The sequence below is a fragment of the Pempheris klunzingeri genome, chromosome 15 (assembly GCF_042242105.1).
Source record: "Pempheris klunzingeri isolate RE-2024b chromosome 15, fPemKlu1.hap1, whole genome shotgun sequence".
Classification (NCBI taxonomy): Eukaryota; Metazoa; Chordata; class Actinopteri; order Acropomatiformes; family Pempheridae; genus Pempheris; species Pempheris klunzingeri.
Window position 1 is genome coordinate 19214474 of NC_092026.1, and position 19224 is coordinate 19233697.

At 41.0% G+C, this 19224-nt stretch overlaps 1 protein-coding gene across 8 annotated transcripts in view; it reads right to left on the reverse strand.

Moving 5' to 3' along the window:
- Positions 1-19224, reverse strand: part of LOC139213947 (rho GTPase-activating protein 12-like) — a 57438-nt gene that overhangs the window by 37729 nt on the left and 485 nt on the right. For all 8 annotated transcript variants that reach the window (XM_070844666.1, XM_070844667.1, XM_070844665.1 and 5 more), the window contains exon 2: positions 12027-12794. In XM_070844666.1, the coding sequence (XP_070700767.1) occupies positions 12027-12731 (705 nt within the window). In that variant the 5' untranslated portion in view covers positions 12732-12794. The remainder of the gene's footprint in view (positions 1-12026; positions 12795-19224) is intronic.

Genomic DNA, 19224 nt, shown 5'->3' on the forward strand with positions numbered 1-19224 from the left:
TGAGGAGTCAGCGTTTCAGCACATACTTCTAATACTAGCCTGAACACGCTTTCAAATAAGGAGGCCTTGAGCTATGAGGAAACATTCAGGCTTATAAAAAGGCTCACATGAAACCTTTCAGGTTGTTCCGTCAGTGAAGTGAGGATATAAGGACCTAGTTAACATTAATAACCCCAGCCAGCCACAGAGGACAAAGTTGAGAACCCCTCATTTAGAGGACACTGTCATCGAAACAGCTTTGATAGTCTTTGAGAGCTTCTAGTCCTCCAACGTTTACCTCAGCGAAGCCCTAATCCTGTGAAACTAACCCAGTTGATGATTGGGTCCTGGGTTTGATTGTTTCACCTGACCGTCAAATAAATGTGGCAACCATCAAGAGGTGTTTTTCTTCGAGAAATGTATATGAATTATCTGTAATTCTGTATCTGTATTCTTCTGCAACTTTTACTGGACGTGTCGATGTCTCATATTAAAACTAAACCCAACAGTATTAAGGCCTTACTCAACCCAGTGGGCTGGACTGTGTACATATGATCTGGTGTCATGACTTCACAGGTTTATATGTAACTTAGGGAAAAAATGAGAATCAGAAAGTGAGGCCGCAACAAGCCTATATGGCACACAAAGCACAACTAGAACAAAGTGTAAGCTGGGATCATCCTGTCATTGATCCCCAACCAGTTCATATTACAACCATTTACTCTGTGGCTTCTTTATCCAGCAACCTCTGACCTGATTGTAATGAAACCAAGCAGGACTATGCTATTAAGCTACATACGTAATTGTGATGTTCATAAGAAACCCACTGTAAACTCTGGGGTGAAAGTAGGTCGTTGTAATTGAAGGCTAAACCAGTTGGACTGCATAACTTGCATACATGCTCCACTTTCATGCTTGACTGGAAGACACCCACAGAACTTATACATGATACTATAACTACAGCCAATGCACGTTTCACACCTCGGAAATTACGGTATATATTGTCCTTATGTTAACTATGGTATGGCAAAATGACAACGACACCTACTGAAAAATTATCTACATGTCACAGATGAAGGCGGTAAAGATGACCGCCTTCCCATCAAGCGTGAAGTCGACTGGATGAACGGTTGTCAAAAATCGAAGGACAGGCATAAATACAGACTCCTTCCATTTTAGTTATATATACAAACTGCAGCAGGTGTGCATAAATAAGTCAGCTTTGTTTGGGCTGCAACTGCCAATTGTTTTGTCGATAATTATATTCAAAATATCAAACAAATGTGAAAAAAATACCCAACCCAATTTCTAAAGCCCAAAGCGACCACTCTAAACTGTTTTTTGGCCCAAATAATTCTCAAAAACTCAAAAAGAGTTTAGGTTTACAATGATACAAATCCTTACATTTGAAAAGCTGGAACCAGGAAGTTTGGGAGCTTCAAAAATGATAATCGGCTATCAAAATACTTGCTGTCAACCAGCTATAGACTATATTCAATTTATAGACTAAATGTTTCAAGTTCAAACTGCATGTAGTATTTTATCCCATTTCTGACTGGACTTTTCCAAACTTAAGAATGCAGAGTGAGAAGGCTTCATTGTCATGAAAGAGGCACCTTACTCAGATAAACACTGTTTAAAACCTAAAAGTCGTGATTCTTCTCTTCTTCTCTCCATGCCTAAGTGAACACTTTATATTCACCTCAACACGCTAAATGTAAGACTAAAATCGTGTTCCCATGTTGCCAAGTTAATCATCTCCGACTGTGAACTTCACTGGGGCGCAAAGTGCACACAAAGACCATCCTTTCTACTGGAACGTGAGAAATTACAGTGCACGCTGTCATCAGCCAGACATGCATGAGTACACGTGGGCAGGGCCACAAGCAAACCTTTATTTATATTGGACCAGGAGATTATATAGTGCAACGGCTCTCTGTCATTTAGTGGCTGCTCAAATATACATGTTGGTTTGGAGGGGACTGATCCCATAACACAGACGAAGACTAGTGTTTAAACACAAACTTCATTAAAATAGGAGCTTCATATGTGTCAAGAACTGGGTCTTGCTTAGTGAAATGCCTAATAATGTAAAAAATTCATGGTTCCTACAAATTCAAGCAATTAGGTGCATCTACAGGCTTGTGGCTTGTGTGGTAAATCACATAGAGTATATTCAAATCAATTTGGCTCACTCTATTTTATTTTACTTCTTTACCTATAGGGTGAACTATTTAGTCAGATGGCAATTTATTATATTTCTGCAATTTGAATTTGAAGCTATTTCAAGCACTTTATTCCAAATATAAGCACTTTGATCCTTGAAAACAAACAAAAAAAATCACATATTTTCAAGGCTTTCCTGTGTATGAACCCTGTATAATTGCAATTGTAAAAAAGCCTACAATAAAATTTTATTTTCAAAAAGGACCCAAACCAAGCAGTATATCGGACACCCCAATAAACGTCACTGAATATTGTGTCCTGTCTGCCACGCCACCTCCCCCTCGTCCTCTCTCCCATCATCACTGCTGCCCCGAGCTCGTCTCACCAGCCAGCTGTCCAAACAAATGTTACGTAGCCAGAGCTTATGTAATGAAGCATGGCAAGTGCTTAGCGCATCCTCTTAGCTATCCTGTCGCATGCCATCATCAGTTCAAACGTCTCAGAGTAAAACTGAAACTTCCGTCTGTTCCTCCTGGCTACAGAAGTAGCTGGGATTCAACCCATCAATGTAATGGATCGCTGTGAGTGCTCACGTTGAACGGATGGATAATAAACACAAGTCAGCCCTGAAGCTTGTGAACGAAAGCTGCACGATCAGCTGCTGTGAGCGTGAGAGAGAGCGAGGGAGAGAGACAGAGACAGAGGATGTGGTAGAGACAGAAATACAAAGCTGAAAAGGAATATTCACCAATCTATGTGTGCGTGTATTACTGAAAGCACTTAAAGATAACTTTAGGGATCAACGCTCTCTGCTTGTATGACCGGGATCAAAAAATGAGTACAATATAGAGTAGCACGCCGAATGAAATTTGAAACAGACAGCACTTCATGTAACGATAATCATCTCAGAGTGCAACAGTCACGGTACCAGCTACCAACTACCAGCTGACATGTGTGCATCTGTGTCCTACAACCCAAAAAGCCTGATGCTTTATAACAAGTTGCATTGTGTGCAGTACTTTGGTACGATACAACGTGTGGAGGGACGTGCTGACTCGGCAAAAAAATGCACATGTAGTTCTGTGAGCAGAGATGCAGACATTTGAAGTTGGCCGTTTACATGCACAGATAAAGAAGCTGTCTTACCGTCTCGTCCTCATCAGGGTACATACTGTCCTGGAGCCGAGTTGCCACTGCAGAGGAATAAGTCTTGTAGCCGGCGGTGCTGACGAGGACGCTGATGATGCAGAGAAGCACAGCAGCCTCTGCCTATTCACAAACTCTGCCCCTGACTGACATGTCACTATGGCAAACCAGATAGCGTCTTACACACACACACACACACACAGATACTCACACCGACTCTCATACACTCGCATTTCCTTTCATAAACAGAGAGGGGAGAGAGAGAGTGTGGACAGAGCTCAGCGGTGCTCGCTCGCCCTGAGCTGCCACAACACACACTGCTTGACCTGCCTGCCCCCAATGCCATAACGCCACTCTGAACAACGCAGGACGCTGCAGCTGAAATAATAACCAACATGCATGTACACACACACACACACACACACACACACACACACACACACACACACACAAAGATATCCAATTGAAGCTCCCAGAGGGATTAGGAAAAGCTCCATAAAGTGAGGAACTCTGTACCACCCCCCGCCCCTTCACACACACATACACAACGCTCTTCTTTGTCTCTAATCAAAGAAGCCACACAGGGCAGAGTTACGGTTTACACTGGATGATCCTCTATAATCACAATCCAGGATATTTATTATACTGCTGACAGTTTTTAAACCTCATCTCATTTAAAGCTCATCAAGAGTCTGACTTGATGACAGTGGGAGGATCATCACCTCGGTACCTCCGGATGGCATCAATCCGCATTTTGGTGTGGCAAAAATCACATTGTACGAGTAAATCCTTCTGCTGTTGTGCTAATTAATAAAAGTCTATTATGTGTTAGTGTGAAAGCTGTAAATCCTCATATCTTGGCTGGAATTTTAGACACAACTAACACACTCTGTGTAAATTAATTTAGATGAAGCCAACAGCTCTTGGTTCTTCATATACGAGACAGAATGATGTCATTCAGTGACATGAGGGGGTATTAGAGATGCACCAATCTGATGCGCTGGATCAGTAATGGACTGATAGTGACCTTATTAAGTGGATCAAGTACTGGCCATGATGTGACATGATCAACATTACACAGATTCTTTGACAATGTCATTATGAAAACAAGTGTTTTCACTATCATTCAGCATCTACTGTGTCTGTGGATCGCTGACTCAAGTTTTTAGCACCACAACCATTTCTGGTGTCATGTTAACTTACATAAAAATGATGGCCAGTTCTACGTAGTGAGCTACACAGACTTTTACATTTTGGAAAAAGAAAGCACTGATATTGGATCAGTACTTCAAATCTGCAGGCATCCTGAGGCCAGCTATCAGGATCGAAAGTGGGACAGAAAAACTTGGATCTGTGGATTCTTTGATGCTATAAATTGTTAATTGTTAAATCACATGAGGGTTTTTTGTCCAAATAAATCTAATAAAATGTCTGTGAATTTTATCCAAACAAACACAGACGAAAGCAGCTTTAGGGAGCAAGAGCCATGTCTGATGTCTGAAGTCATTATGCTAAATGCAAATGAAGCATTTATTATTATTTAAGTATGAAATGAAGTAAATGATAGAAACTTGTCCACAGTCAGAGATTCTATGATACAGTTTATAGCAAAGTGCCTCTTTCTTTAAAAGCTATTGTTGTATAGCACTGCAGACAGAGCTGTGAATCCATGAGCAGGACTGCTTTCAGGCACTTTTGGATTTACAGCTTTTTTTAAGTCAATGTGATGATTCCCATTTACTAATTTTATCTATCATGACCTTCTCAACCAAATATCAACAAATGCCCTATAACACGAAGTGAATAGATAGTATATATTTACATAAAATTACTGTTTGCTTAATTTAAATAAAATGCCATATTGTGAGATTGAAGATTTTATGTATACCATCCACCCTTAGCCCGAAACATTTATCATTTTGTGAGATTTGTCTTTCATTTTTTCTTGCTGTGTTAAAGAGAGTAGAAGTTTGACACTTGGACCGGAGCTGAAGGAACAAAAAAGGAAAGGTGTAAGAAAGGGAGAGGACGTGAGGGTGTCAAACCTGGCCTTAGCCCTGCTCTGTTACACAAGAGCTAAACACACTGCAGAGGAATGGGTCAGCTGCCAGACGGCCTGAAGCTGTGTGTGTTTGTGTGTGTGTCCCAGGTTGAGAACAGTACAGAACAACACTATAAACCCCCCAGGGCTGCTTCATAACACTGGCAATGAGCAACCAACACACAACACACAACTGAGTACCGCAGTCTGCAGTACTCCACTGAGACTTATTCCCAAATGAACTTCTGTTTGCTGACTGCGATTCTCCTGAAAGGAGACATCTGAGAAGTCAGTCTTAGGCTCAAGTCCCCAGAAAACATCAGAATCCACAACAGAAACTGTGCAATATTCAATACTGATGCGTTTCAGGAGAGGAATAAGACGACAAACCTTAGAGCTGAAACGATAAATCAACCAAAAATTAATGGGGAACAATTTTGATAATTAATTCATCATTAAAATCACTTAAAGCAAAAAGGCCTAAAATTTACTGTTTCCAGTTCTGTTTTTCTTTGTCTTATACGATCATGAATTTACTTTCTTTGGGTTTTGAACTGTTTTTCAGCCAATACTGGATAATTTAAGTGGTAACCTTAGGAAACTGTTGTTTCTTGTTATTTTTTGGACATTTCATGAACCAAAAAATATTCTGCAGATTAATAATAAGGAAAATAATCATTAGCTGCAGCTTGAATAAAAACAGCATGTGACTGTGCTGACAGTCGCTGTCATCTGGTTGGCTGAATAGTGACCCAGATGTGAGAGAAGTGGGTTTGTGACAGAAGGTCACCGGCTGTAATCCACAAACAATCTGGCAGGAAACATGACGGAGGAAGATAACAAGAAAGAATGCAAACATACAGCTGAGGTTATCAGAAACACAATTCAATGAAACGTTTCAGCAAAATTTGGGAAAGCAGTAAGTCTGGGTGGAAAAAAAAAAGCGGATTGCTTGTTTGATTTCAATGTCACTCCCCTTCTGTCAACAGCTAGCATCAGGGTGCCTTTGAGCAAGATATTGAAATGCTGCAGTGACGCTGCTCAGGAAAAGGTTCATGTGTAAACTGTATCTATAAAAACCCAAGGCTTTACAAACTTGACGGCAATTAATTCATGCTCTATTAAAATTCTTTACAAATTACAACCAATGGTTAATAATGTTTCCATCTGGAGGTCCTCAGCATGAAAACATTTGGGATCCCCCTGAAAGAAAGGATGATTTAGCATCTTAATAAGCCTGCAGTGAGTTCAGACTCTCTGTGCCAACATGTGATATAATAAGCCTTTTTAATATGGCAGAGAAAGGAACTTAACAGTAGTGCAGATGGTCTGGCTGCCATTAACAGATCCCTCAGAGTGTGTGTGTGTGTGTGTGTGTGTGTGTGTTTATGGGCACATTTCTATGGATGCCCGATGTATGTGTCATATCTGAACACAAGACCACGTGACTCAGTGTGCGAGTATGAAGAACGACTGAATGCCTGGACTATTAAATTACTTATTTTATGTTCTATGGAAGTACATTAACGTGCATGGGTGGGTTAAGACACTTAATGTACAACAAGGTGTGACAGTGTGAAGATGTAATCTTGCCAAATCAACTTCCTGCCACACTAGGTAATCAAAGAAATGAGGAAGCGCTTCTTCCAATCAATCATCCCGCTGAGAGTCATTAGAGGTTTTTAGTTGATTGCAGCTGTCATAAAGAGCGATGGGAGTCTGAGGGGTTGAGTGGGTGTTATTGACTGTGCCAATCAGACATGGGGGGGGGGTACAGAGAAGGGGCAACTCTTAAGTGCCTGTTAGTTTCCAAAGTGAGACAGTGAAAACAGTGTACCAAAAAAACAGCTTATTTATGGACTTAAAATGCTCTTTGTTGAGATGACCCTTGCTTTTGGCAAATTACAAAATAAAAGTTTTCCAACTGCAGACTTTTAAAGTTGTCTAGAGGATTGCAGACACTCTTCAAACATACAGAGAATTCAAGTTAAGACGTTAAAGTTAAGACGCTGTGTTTGCATCAGAGTAGTCTCAGGTTAATGATGAGGCCAGAAAATTCAGAGGAGAGTAAAAAAGGGATGATCTAAAATGTCAATATAGACAGTCAAGGTGCCAAAATCATGTTAAGGGTCAAATCAATCACTATCAACTGAAGGAGCCATTCTTGTGTAATATTCTATACTTCCACCATAAAGACCAAAGAGGCGCTCCATCAGATGACAGGAGAAAACGTCAGCAGTCAGGATTTGACGGTGCAAGTAAACGAAAATACAAGTTTCCATTTTCAAAACTGATAATGTGAGATTCTTACATACAGAGGATATAGTACGTAGTATATACAGGTTTCTTATAAGTACTACTGGAGTATTATGATCCTGAAGGGAGATGGGTGATGAAAAGCAGAATGGATGAGGCGGTGCAGTGAAGCAGCAAATTAAAACACACTGAGACCTTGACAGCCACTATATTCGGTGGCTAGGGGGAAACATCTGCTTCGGTGGGTACAATGTCCAATCCACTGTGGCCAGGGGCTTTGAAATGTACTGCATACATGAAAGTATCAAGTCATATCTGAGTTGAGAACTTCAACATCTTCCAATCAAGGATCAATGGGTGTTGGGCTTATAAGAAACTCAATACTAATACTGTGACTGTGTGATTTTGTCGCGATGGTCCCTATAATACCTTGTACAATGCAGTCACACACTGAGGGAGAAAAAGAAAAGAAGAGGCCAAACTTAGATTTAAAGCCTGGTCACACCAGAAAGTTTGGCATTGAAGTTCACCCGTGCATCTGCCCAAAATAGGTCACATACAGCCAACTCACACGGCTAATTGTTGAACATAAGTTAATTTCAGTTTCAAATTCTGGCATTTTCTCTCCATATAAAATATGGAGAGAAAATAAATGTTGAGAAAATAACTCAATAAAAGCCCATCCTCTTGATAAGCCCATCAGATATCATTGATATTTAGTCTGGAGTGGCTGAAATATTGCTAAGAACAAGCAAGATGAGTGCCTATTTTGGTATGTTGGCGGACATGCAACATTCCTAAACATCATTAAAAAGCTGTCTGAAATGATGACAAACGGATGATTTAATCACAGGCTCACAACCTAAAGATGTGTAATGAAGGAAATTAAGCCTGGATGATGATAAAACAGCAGCTGTAGAAAGATGACTAGTCATTAAAGTAGTGACAAAGTAGGCCTCTATGTCAGGTCCAGTGTAGCAGATAAGAGCCTGGCAAGGAGCTGTGCTGCTCTACACACTCAGAAGCAAGTAGCTTATCAGAAGGAGCATGAGCTGGTAATGAGGAACAAGGCCTGGCAGCTGGAAACACAAGCACAAAGCTCTGCTTTTTGCATTTACACTGCTGCTTTGGTTTCAGGTTCAATCATCCTTCTCCTGCCGCTCTTCAATTTCATATTCTCTTTTTAAAAAAAAAGTCACACCGCAGGAAACGAAAGACATGAGATGAGAAAATATGAGAAGAGAGATAAGGGTTTGCATATTCCAGGAAGTCACACCTGAGCTGTTGTCACCTGAAGCATGCTGCCAGGACAGGGGAAACACGAACAAGCAGCCCACTCCAACTGGGACAGTTTCACATCACCAGGCTTGTGTGGGAAACGCCCTCTGATTGATCATTTGTATGTCCTATAGCAGGACAAATCAGTACCACAGTGACATCAGGGCCAGTGACAAATATGGCTATTTTACTCCTGTATTGATAAACATTTCTGATTTAAACAAAACAATAACGTCAAGAAATGTAACTTACATTTTATCGTGCACTTCACAACTGTTAATTAAACCAACACAGCCTAAAGCATCAATACTGCTGCTGTGATTACTTGCGGTCTAATACAGATGACACAGCCACGACTGATTAAAAGCAGTATATCCTGATCTCGAATTGTAACAACCATGGTATAAAAGTTAAAATGTCTGAGGGAGAGAAGAAGAAGTCTTGTGACCAAAGGCAGAGATTTTGTACTTGTTGTAATATTTGCACTTGCAGATCAAATGACACAGAATGAGAAAATCACAGAGCGTTTACTCTCAGAGAGAGCTGGACTGATTGTCTACATTACCAAAACCAGCCTGACTACTTTGACCTTTCTCCTGCCATTTAAATGGCACACAGAGTGTTTCAGGAAGGAAGGAACTCCATTGTGGACTGGGCTGCTTTCAGAGAATATAGCCTATATATGCTCATTTTTAGATAACCTTTAACGACACATCAAAACAAGTCAGCAGTTACGCCACCGTGTGAAGCATTGCCGTGAGATCAGTACATCTGAATGTAAAGTTAACTGTGTGTCAGTGTGACCAAAACCTGTAGTGACAAATGAACTAACTTGACAGTCGAGCATCAAGTGGTTTTTGGAGGATGTGAAGCAATCTGAGTCTGTTTTTTTTTTTTTTTAGTGAGATTAATAACAAAGAAAACCTACACTCTGAGGTAGTTTGATCGCACTGTGACTGAATGCAATATTTTTATTACCTCATACTTTGGCCAAATGTGTGGATTCTCCGTCCATTTGCAGGATCACCCAAGAAAAGGGTCCTACTGTATTTCTTTAAATGGTGACTAGGACCTTAATTTTCTGAGCTGTATTATGCTGTTGTTATTACGAAATACAGTTTGGCTGGGTCATTATTAACACCCAGACAATTGCAGTGACTAAAATGCAGGTAATCACACTTAAAATGAGTAATCAACAAACAAAGTGTTGAAAATAGCATCTTGATATTGGCATAATGTACATTATGCTTAATTGGCATGCACATTTTGTAACAGGAAATACAGTATTTTATACTAAAACTGTGTAATAATCTGCATTTTGTACGGTTTTGATGTTCCATTTTTAAGCAAAGGTTGAATTGATTTTTTATATTAGGCTTTTACTGCACTTATGACATTTAAAAAAGATAATAACTCAAAGAGTAATAATGTAAAGAAACGCTGGCTCTTCGACAGTGAACTAGAACAGGCAGAGTGGACCTAACTTAGGTTGATAAAAGTGAAAGGAATGTAAAATAGACTCTTGCAAAAAAAAAACCAAATGACATTAAAAAACTGTGAAGAAGCTGCTGTCCAAGTCAAGTATCAAGTTAACTTTAAACAAAGGAATAGTTGTGCTTGATGACTACTTCTGTTTGCCATCATGGGACCCTGTCAGGATTAATATTAATGACATTTTGATGTTCAGGTCAAAGTCTACAAACTGTAAAAGTGCTATTCTACACAATTCATACTACCATCTCCTCCTTTCCATACACATAAGAGAGGCCTACACCCAGTGGCAGCACCACACAGACCTGGTTTCAGACTCCGTTTCTATTTTCTCCCTGGCTTTTGTTCAGCAGCAGACTGAGCTAATGATTTCAGGAACAAACACCCCCACTGACCAGGCTCACCAGTAATCAGCTGGGCCATCTCACTGAGGCTTTCTGACTGAAGCTCCATTCGTCTTCACCTCAGTAGCTTTAGGCCTGGAGTCACACATCACTCCCCTGCTCAACAACATTTTCTGAATTAGGTCAAGAGATCAGGTCACCTAGACATGTCAGACAGATGAAAAATGGAAGAACTGAAAGGAAGCCTGGATTTAAAGGAGACTTCTTAAGTTCATTTTGAGGATGCATGTTGTAATGTTCAAAAAGCTAGTTTTTCTCATACTATGCATACTTCTCTCTTCAGCCTCTTTCTGAGCGCTCCCTTTTAGCTCCTGTCTCTTAAAGGCCCCCCTGCTAAAAATCCCAGTCTGCCCTGACTGGTCAGCTCCCACAGCACAGAGCTCTGTGTCCAGAGCACAGACTCTGCTCTGAAGTGGAGCCACATTAGCCACGCAACATGCTAATGCCAAGTTCAACAGACTATCCGGCCAAAAAGACAGCAAAACAACATAAAACTTACAGCTCTCAAGTCTGAAGTTGGGTCACAGACAGGCGATATCGACAGATGCCGGAGCTCATACCGTTTACAGACCTCGTTAATTAAACAGTCTCGAGTAAAAGGTGACACACACAACAGCTGTGTTTTACAGCCGCTGTGAGGACATTTCCTTCACAAGTTCATCAAAAATGAAATAAAATAACTCCTTTGGTCTTCGTTTCCTCAGATGGTGGGAGGACATGAAGAATCTAAATGGAGCATTTTCACACACATTTACTAAAAAGGGAAAGATAAGCAGAGCCAACTACACAAGGCCTGGTGCGACACCTTCAGTGTCATAAACAAACACAAAATGTTTGATTTAATCCTTTAAACACTTCAATATAGGCACCGATACAGACATATGATGTAGCTATAATTGACACTTACTATTATCGCTGTTATCAGATGTTTACTATAAGCACTAGCTTTAGATTTGTTAAGCTACAAAGGAACCCTACAACAGCTTGACTGGCAATGCCGCTTTGAAAAAATCATTGTATGTACGAATATTAAGAGAACATCACAATCATAAAATGGCTGTCCATTGCTTGATATGTGTCCCAAACTACTGACACACACTAATGTCTGTATAGTACTGAATATTAATTCTTTTGGTAAGTTTATTCCTGATTTTCATTTTAAAAGCCTTTGACTGTTGTTTAAAACTAAACCAGCACAGATCCTGGACTGGGCCTGGAATTTAATGCCAAGCATTACATGTAAGAAATAATATCTGTGACTTTACCTGGAGATGTTCAGTGGAGCTGCTGCTCAGTTCGTCTCCTGACTCCGAGTCGTTGGTGCGCCTCTCTTCCCCCGCAGAGTCACAGTGTTGGGTGCAGTCCACGTCTAGCGGGGCTCTGACCAGGTCTGGGGATCGAGCTCGGGTGCGGGGTAGGGTGCTGGACCCTCCTTTGTGGGCAAGCTGGGGGGGGGCGCCGCCGCCGCCTAGAAGGATGTCAGCCAGAGCTCGGTCGTGGTCGGTGGGAGTGGTAGGGGCGTGATGGTGGTTACTTTCTCTGCGCTGAATGGGGGGACTGAAGTTCCCCGAAGAGGAGGTTTGTGCAGAGGGCGAGCGCCGATAGTTGGACTCGCGCCTGTGTATGTTCTCAGTGGACCGGTCTTGGAGTCCCAGCTCCAGATTGGTTGGCTTTACCCAGAGTGCGCCCCCACTTTGTGGAGGAGTGTTCCCGGTGGCAGCAGGAGGATATGGGATAGGTTTAGGAGGTGGCATGAGGGCTTTGCGGACTTCGCGGACATACTGAGCAGGTACGTAGAAAGCTTTAGTCCCTTCTTCCTTCTTCACCTGCCACCAGTCCTCGTTGGTCTTCTTGACCAGCATGTAGCATTCCCCCTGGTGGATGGTAATGAGGCGGTCCTTGGCCCTGTATTCATAGTCGTACTCCACCTCGATGTAGACCTGGCCCGGGGCTATAGGCAGTTCCGCCATGGTGCCTCTGACGGTCTTAAAGGCAGCTCACCGCAAGAGGAAGATATTTATTAGCATGGCTTCCTGGGGAGATCTGGAGGGAGAGCAACAAGAACAAGTCAGTACACAAATGCATTTCTATAGAAATTATATTTTCTGTTGTGCTCTTGTCCAATCAAGATTTAACCAATACCTGGGCTTTAAAGAGTGTTTGCCAAACAGAGGTGTATCATATAACCTCCTATAAAGTCCTTGAGGACATTTATTACATGCTATTCCCTTCTTTCTTTTCCCACTTTTCCTGTCTGCCTTAAAGTCGTACAAAGTTGTGTGCTGTACACCATCAAATAGGCAACAATTTCCAAACAACTATACAAAAAACAATCATCCTATTAAGTCAAGTTCCTCTAAAAATGCCTCTCTCCTATTAGTAACTGCTTGATTAAATTGCTGGGAAAGATGACAGGCTTTTCAAATACAATAAAATGCCAAACTATTATTACAATGAAAGCGGTTTGTTGTACAAGGATCAGTCTGAAAATGAAGTCAACTGTCCACTGATTGAATACAAATGCTCACACGGGGAAATTCCTTCAGCATAAAGACAGTTGTGTGTTTTACATTTCTAGCAGCAATGACAGCAGTTCATGTGCAATAAGAGGAAAAAGAACTTAGCAGAAAGTCTCAGCGGCACATTCAACAACAAAGACACAAACACTCCTGTCTTTTAAATACTCACTTAACCCAATCAGAACTAATGAATTATATACTGACTGGAGAGCTTTAATCCTCTTCGGCGTGCACAGCTCAGAGCAGGACGTAAGCTTAGACAGAAGGAGGGGAGACAGTAATGTGACTCACATGGTCTTCCTCCACTACTCTCTGTCTGTTTTTCTCTGTCCTCTGTTCCTCTGTCTGCTAATGACAGCTAGCCAAGCAGCAACTGAGGCATGTTGCTGCTGAGTGGAGAGATTAGTCAAATCACACACATAGTTTCCTGCTGAAGTCACATGTACACACACACACACACACACACACACACACACTGATGACATGAGGTGAGGCTCCAGCACACCTTGAGCAACCTGAGCTTTGAAGTGTCTCTTCTTTAACGTAATCTAGAAAATGTTAATAGCTCAACTGAAGGTGACAACTAGAAACATGGAAAAGGAGCCAAACCTCGGTTTAAAAGGCATATCTTATCTGTAGCCAACTTTGAGGGCAAACATAAGTTCAATAATAATCACTCAAGGGGCAAATGCAGACAAAAAAAATAGAGGCCAGAGCTGAGAAACTGTCTCATTAAATTTACAGCACCTGCTTCATCTGTGAGCAGAAGTGTGTCATTATAAGACTGTGTCATATATCCACCTCAGGCTACCTCTGTATGGGTGGAGAGGTGGTACCACCTTGCTACTAGCGCTAGTTGGAGCCTGAGGTAGCAGTATAAAAAGAAATATTTCATGCTCCAACAAGTTAAACAGTTCAAAGATGTGCGTCTTCGCTCGGTAGCTCTGTTTATTTTGTTTAGTGTGAGACTTTTACAGAAAGCAGACCATGACATGCTAGAATCTTATTTCTGAAATATACATTTAGCACTTTGCTTGCTGCATTACAACACTGACTTCTAAACTTACTACCACCGTTTCCTGGAATCAGTCATCAGCAGAGACTGAAGATTTTATCTGAGTTGCCAAATACATTTCCAGAATTTCTCCACAGGCCTTTAAGATTTATTTCTGCACTTTGAGCCACAGGACGTTTAGCATTTCTGGTAACTAACATTAAAATTCACAGCCGCCATTCCAGTGCCTGACAACTGCACCTAAATGCAGGGAAAAACAATGACTCAATGACAATAACTCCACCTAAATGCTTTTATTTGGCCTTATTTTTAAAGTATTTAATATGTGTGTGTTTTCAATAACAATATAACAAAGTTGTGATTTATCAAACGTCACTAAAGCACCTCTTTGAAATGGCTAGTTTGTGTAGATAAGATAATATGAGGCGATGAGGAAATGGCAGTAAAAATGGCCAGGAGTGTTCATTTAAGCACAAAATCACTCTGCTCACGATTTATAGATCATCTGTTGTGAACTGGGACACGATGTTTAGTCATTTTAAAAAAAGTGGGTCCTAATTAAAGAGTAAGGAAACTATTGAGACTGCTGTACCATTTTAAATCACTCCAGGATACAACGTGAGCCAAATGAAAACACATAAGTCTCTTGAGTGCTTCACAGCAGACACCAGTTGAGCAGATTCATGCTGGACCAGATGTGGACTTTTATTCTTGACCAGTAAGACCAAGAGTTGTAAAAATCAGACCAACAATGCCGAATGTCACACTGTGTTTACTTATTGTGTTCCCATGAATGTAATCTGCATAATATTTGACACAAGTTCAAATTCAATGGCCCAGAACACTCCTTGTTGTAACAACACAAAACTTGTGGTGTAATAGGCACAATCTGACCGCCTTAAAATTCATCTAAAGTCCCAAAATGTAAAAGAACAAAAACAAAATGAGGTTCCAGGGAACTTAACCCGAAGACAGTGGTTTAAAAGGAAGTGGTGCAGTTTGGCTGGGTGTCATCGGACGTAGATGCAGTGGCAGGATATTACAGCGCCAGTGACAGGATATTATGATGATGGCCGTAATTGCAAAGCCACCCTAACCCTAAGTCATCAGTGAGTCACGTTCAGTGAGACTTTTGCCTGAAAAACCAAGAATATCACTATGATTTTAATGGGCAATCAAGACTAGAAATCCGTCTTTCTGCTTGTGTATTCATAATTCACAGACAGTCTTAAAGTCTCAACGTCTTAAAGTGTCCATCTGAACAGTAAATGTGGGTTAGGCAGCTCTTATCCAATACTACCACAGCCACTCATTCAACCTTTACCAGTTGTGCATTAGCTTAATAAAGATGTCATTAGGTGTGATTAGGCCAACAGCCCCTGGATTAGTCCTGATACAGTGACCGCGGGGATAATATCACCATGGATTACCACGCTGGTTCAGTATAACAAGCACTGAGGGAAATCTCACCGAATCTACAGGCTACGCAGAGCGTCCATTAGCCAAATTAAACCAAACACTGCATCTGATGCCAATTCACGGCTCACAGTGACAACTCACAGAGTACAGCGGTCTGGTGAAGCATTAGAGTGCCTGATGGACGTATAATGACGAGAACTGGCAGCCTCGTTCCTGAACCTGTGACCTGTTAATTCAGCTGGCTGGCTGACAGACGGACGACTGCTTTTCCTCTATTTTTATCTAATCCTTGTGTGGAAGACGTGCATGTGGGATGAACTTTGCTTGCTTTTTACAGAACAATAAGCCTCATTTAAAAACATAAACAAATGCTAAGAGCAACTAGGTATCAATTAAAATGATCAGGATTAGCATCAGTTTTGCCAACAACTGAGCATCCATACGTCAGGCTTTCCAGTCAGCCTTCACTACATCGTCCACAGCAGGTGGGAGACAGTGTCTGCGCACATTGAAGCACTGAATGCTCTATTACACAGTTTTGTCACGGTGACGACCTTCGTGTTAGAACTGTGGTTTGCTCAGAGCCAGTTTGGTCAATCCTGCCTTATCTTTCTGGTGCTTCTCCAATTATTCGGCGAATAATAACTAAGAGCAAACAGAGGGCCTGAATTTCTCTTCCGGCTCAACAGCAAATATCTTTCTGCTGAGGCCCTATGTAAAGTACCACTTGGCTGGTGAATTAGTCAAACTGGCTGGAAAATGTTGGCACTAAAGTCACTGCAGCAGTTTGACAAAAGTTCATTTTCTGTCATACAATTTTTCCATGGCATTACAGCTCATATATATGCAGCAATATCTGGGACAAATGCCTTTTTGTAATTTCAATAAATTCTGATTTATTGCTTAGTCAACCAACAAGAAATGAATTGGCAACTGTTTAGACAATCGACCAATTGTTCAAGTTTTTCTAGAAATAATATTCCAGCTTCTGTGAGGATTCATTGCTTTTTTTTTTTTACATAATCATAAACCGACTTTCTTCGTCTTTTTGACTGTTAAATAAAACAAGCAAGCTGTGGCCATTCGGTAAATGTAACAGCCATTTCTCACTATCATTGATGACAATTTTTAAACCAAACAATCAATCATGAATTGAGAAAACAATCTGCAAATGAAACAATACTGAAAATAATCATTAGTCGAGGCCTTAACATTTTTAAACCAATGAAAAACTGCATACTTTTAACAACCTTATCACAAAGGTCTCTTTCCAAATGATGTCTTACCTTTAATATTAATTCAATGAAATGAATGATGCTCTGATACTCTTACCCCAGTGACTTTTTGGCTACTCTTATTGTTCACATTGAGAGGTCTTTAGCAGGTTAAGTACCTGGAGGCTGTTGTCTCTTTCACTTATCTCTGCCTAGATTAAGCTCCACTACCTCCACCGCTGTTTAGTAGACGGCACAAATCTTCTCAGAGTCCAATCAGCAAAATCAGAGGAAGCACCTTAATTTGATGTGATGGTAATAAGATTTACAGTGAGCTGTGGGGCCGATGGGTGGGTCCGCAGAATAAAAACACCCAGAGCTACAAGACACGGCTGCAGAGCACAATGTGATGGGAAGGCAGAAGACAAACGTGTGGGACTGTTTGAACTGATATGTGGTGGAAAATCTGCCGTTGTCAGCACATGTAGGAAAACACACCCTCCCATTTCTCCTGCTTCAGTAAAACAGAGAGCAGCACTTTGGAAAGTGTTTTTTCAACGTTAACGCATGAAATGTTTCCCCAGAAATAGGGACAAGCGAGGCAGCGGAGTCACAGCTCTGCATCGGGTCTCACATGACTTGTTAGGAGAGTTCAGGCCAGACCTGGCGTGCCAGTGATTTCTTTGAGCGAGTTATTTTCATCAGAGGGGGCTAATTTCTCTTGAATTGTAGAAGTATTTAAAAGGGAAGGGAAAGGGAGGCTGGAGAGATGGTTATCAGGCTCACTATGCTCATTTTAAGAGATCAAACAGGAATTTTTCAGGAATAAGGCTCTACTGTTTTTCCATGTAAATTAAAAACATGTAAAAACATGCAAACTGTTTCATTAAAATAGAAAACGGTTTCCATCTGTAAAGGCATGTTGCTTAAGTTTTAAATGTCTTTTTCAGTGCTCTAAGCAGCAAAAACACCAATAATCATTAGTATATTTGAGTGGTGGTAGACATTTTAGAGATAAAGACAACAAGCCAAAATAATCAGCACGGCAGAGAATGTGTTTGATTTTGGATGAGCTGAACCTTGAAAAATAGAAAACCGAAGTCTCAGTTTGTATCACCAGAAACTAGCAGAGCCCATCGAGTACTGCACTGTGACCTTCGCACGTAGTCACACCAAATATAGGTTCTCGTTCCCCTAAACAGCCTGGATTCAGCACAGGCTGTCCCAGTTAGGCACCTCTCACCGCGACTTTCCTCGTAACTCAGCTCCCCGAGGTGCCCTGCAACTGTCAAACCCACAATCTGTCACACTTCACAAACCACGGCCCGCTGCGGCTCCCTTAATGTGGGCATCTTAGGAGAAAGAAAGAAACGGGAACACAAAACAGAAATACAAAACAGAGAGACACACGTGTGTAGCGGCAGGTAGGTCACTCATTGTAGGAATGAGGCGGCAGCAGTGAGGTTCACCACTGGATGGGGTGACACATCATGGCATCACATTTAGCAGTAATTTAACCAAATCACCAGTTAGGATTTGAATCACAACCATGTCGGGAAAACAAATCTACACTGTGATTTGTGGTGTTCAAAAAAATCAGATGATGGTTTCATTTTTAATCATCAAATTTAGAGTTGTGACTAACAAGTGACTAGCACAATGACTTGTATTATTTTTGGTGACAAAACAGCAAAAAGCATATTCAGATTTCCTAATTTGTACAACTAGAAGAGCAAATTCAAGACATATTCAGTTACAAATCCTCACAAAAATTGTTATGAGAGCAATTTCTGTCAACTGACTTAAATTATAAGGCTAGTAAGAGCGTGGTGATTGCAAACATATGTATGCTCTTCCCCAATTTAGAATATTATCAACTGTGAACTTCGAGGGTGAGCATTTTCAGGACAACACTTATGACAGACAAGTAAAAGCTCAATTAATTGAAAAATCAGCAGATCAAACAACAGTATATCCACCAGCTCTACTGTCATTCATGCTGCAGCAGTCAAAACCACAAAAAAACTCAGCTCTTTCGTCAACCATCTTATGTCACTTTTCACATACATGGTCACACAAAAGGTAAAGTGGTGCATCATCTGCTCTGTGCTGCACCACGACAGGATCATTTCACTGCTGACAGCTAATTAAGTTCACCCACAACCAAAAATAGCTGCTTTACAGCGACTTTAAGCTACAAAACACACTCCCCACATGGTATAAACACACCTCTGTCAGACGTTAGTGTTGATTTTTTTTAATGATTTGATTATTTCTACATTAGCTAGTAGTCCTA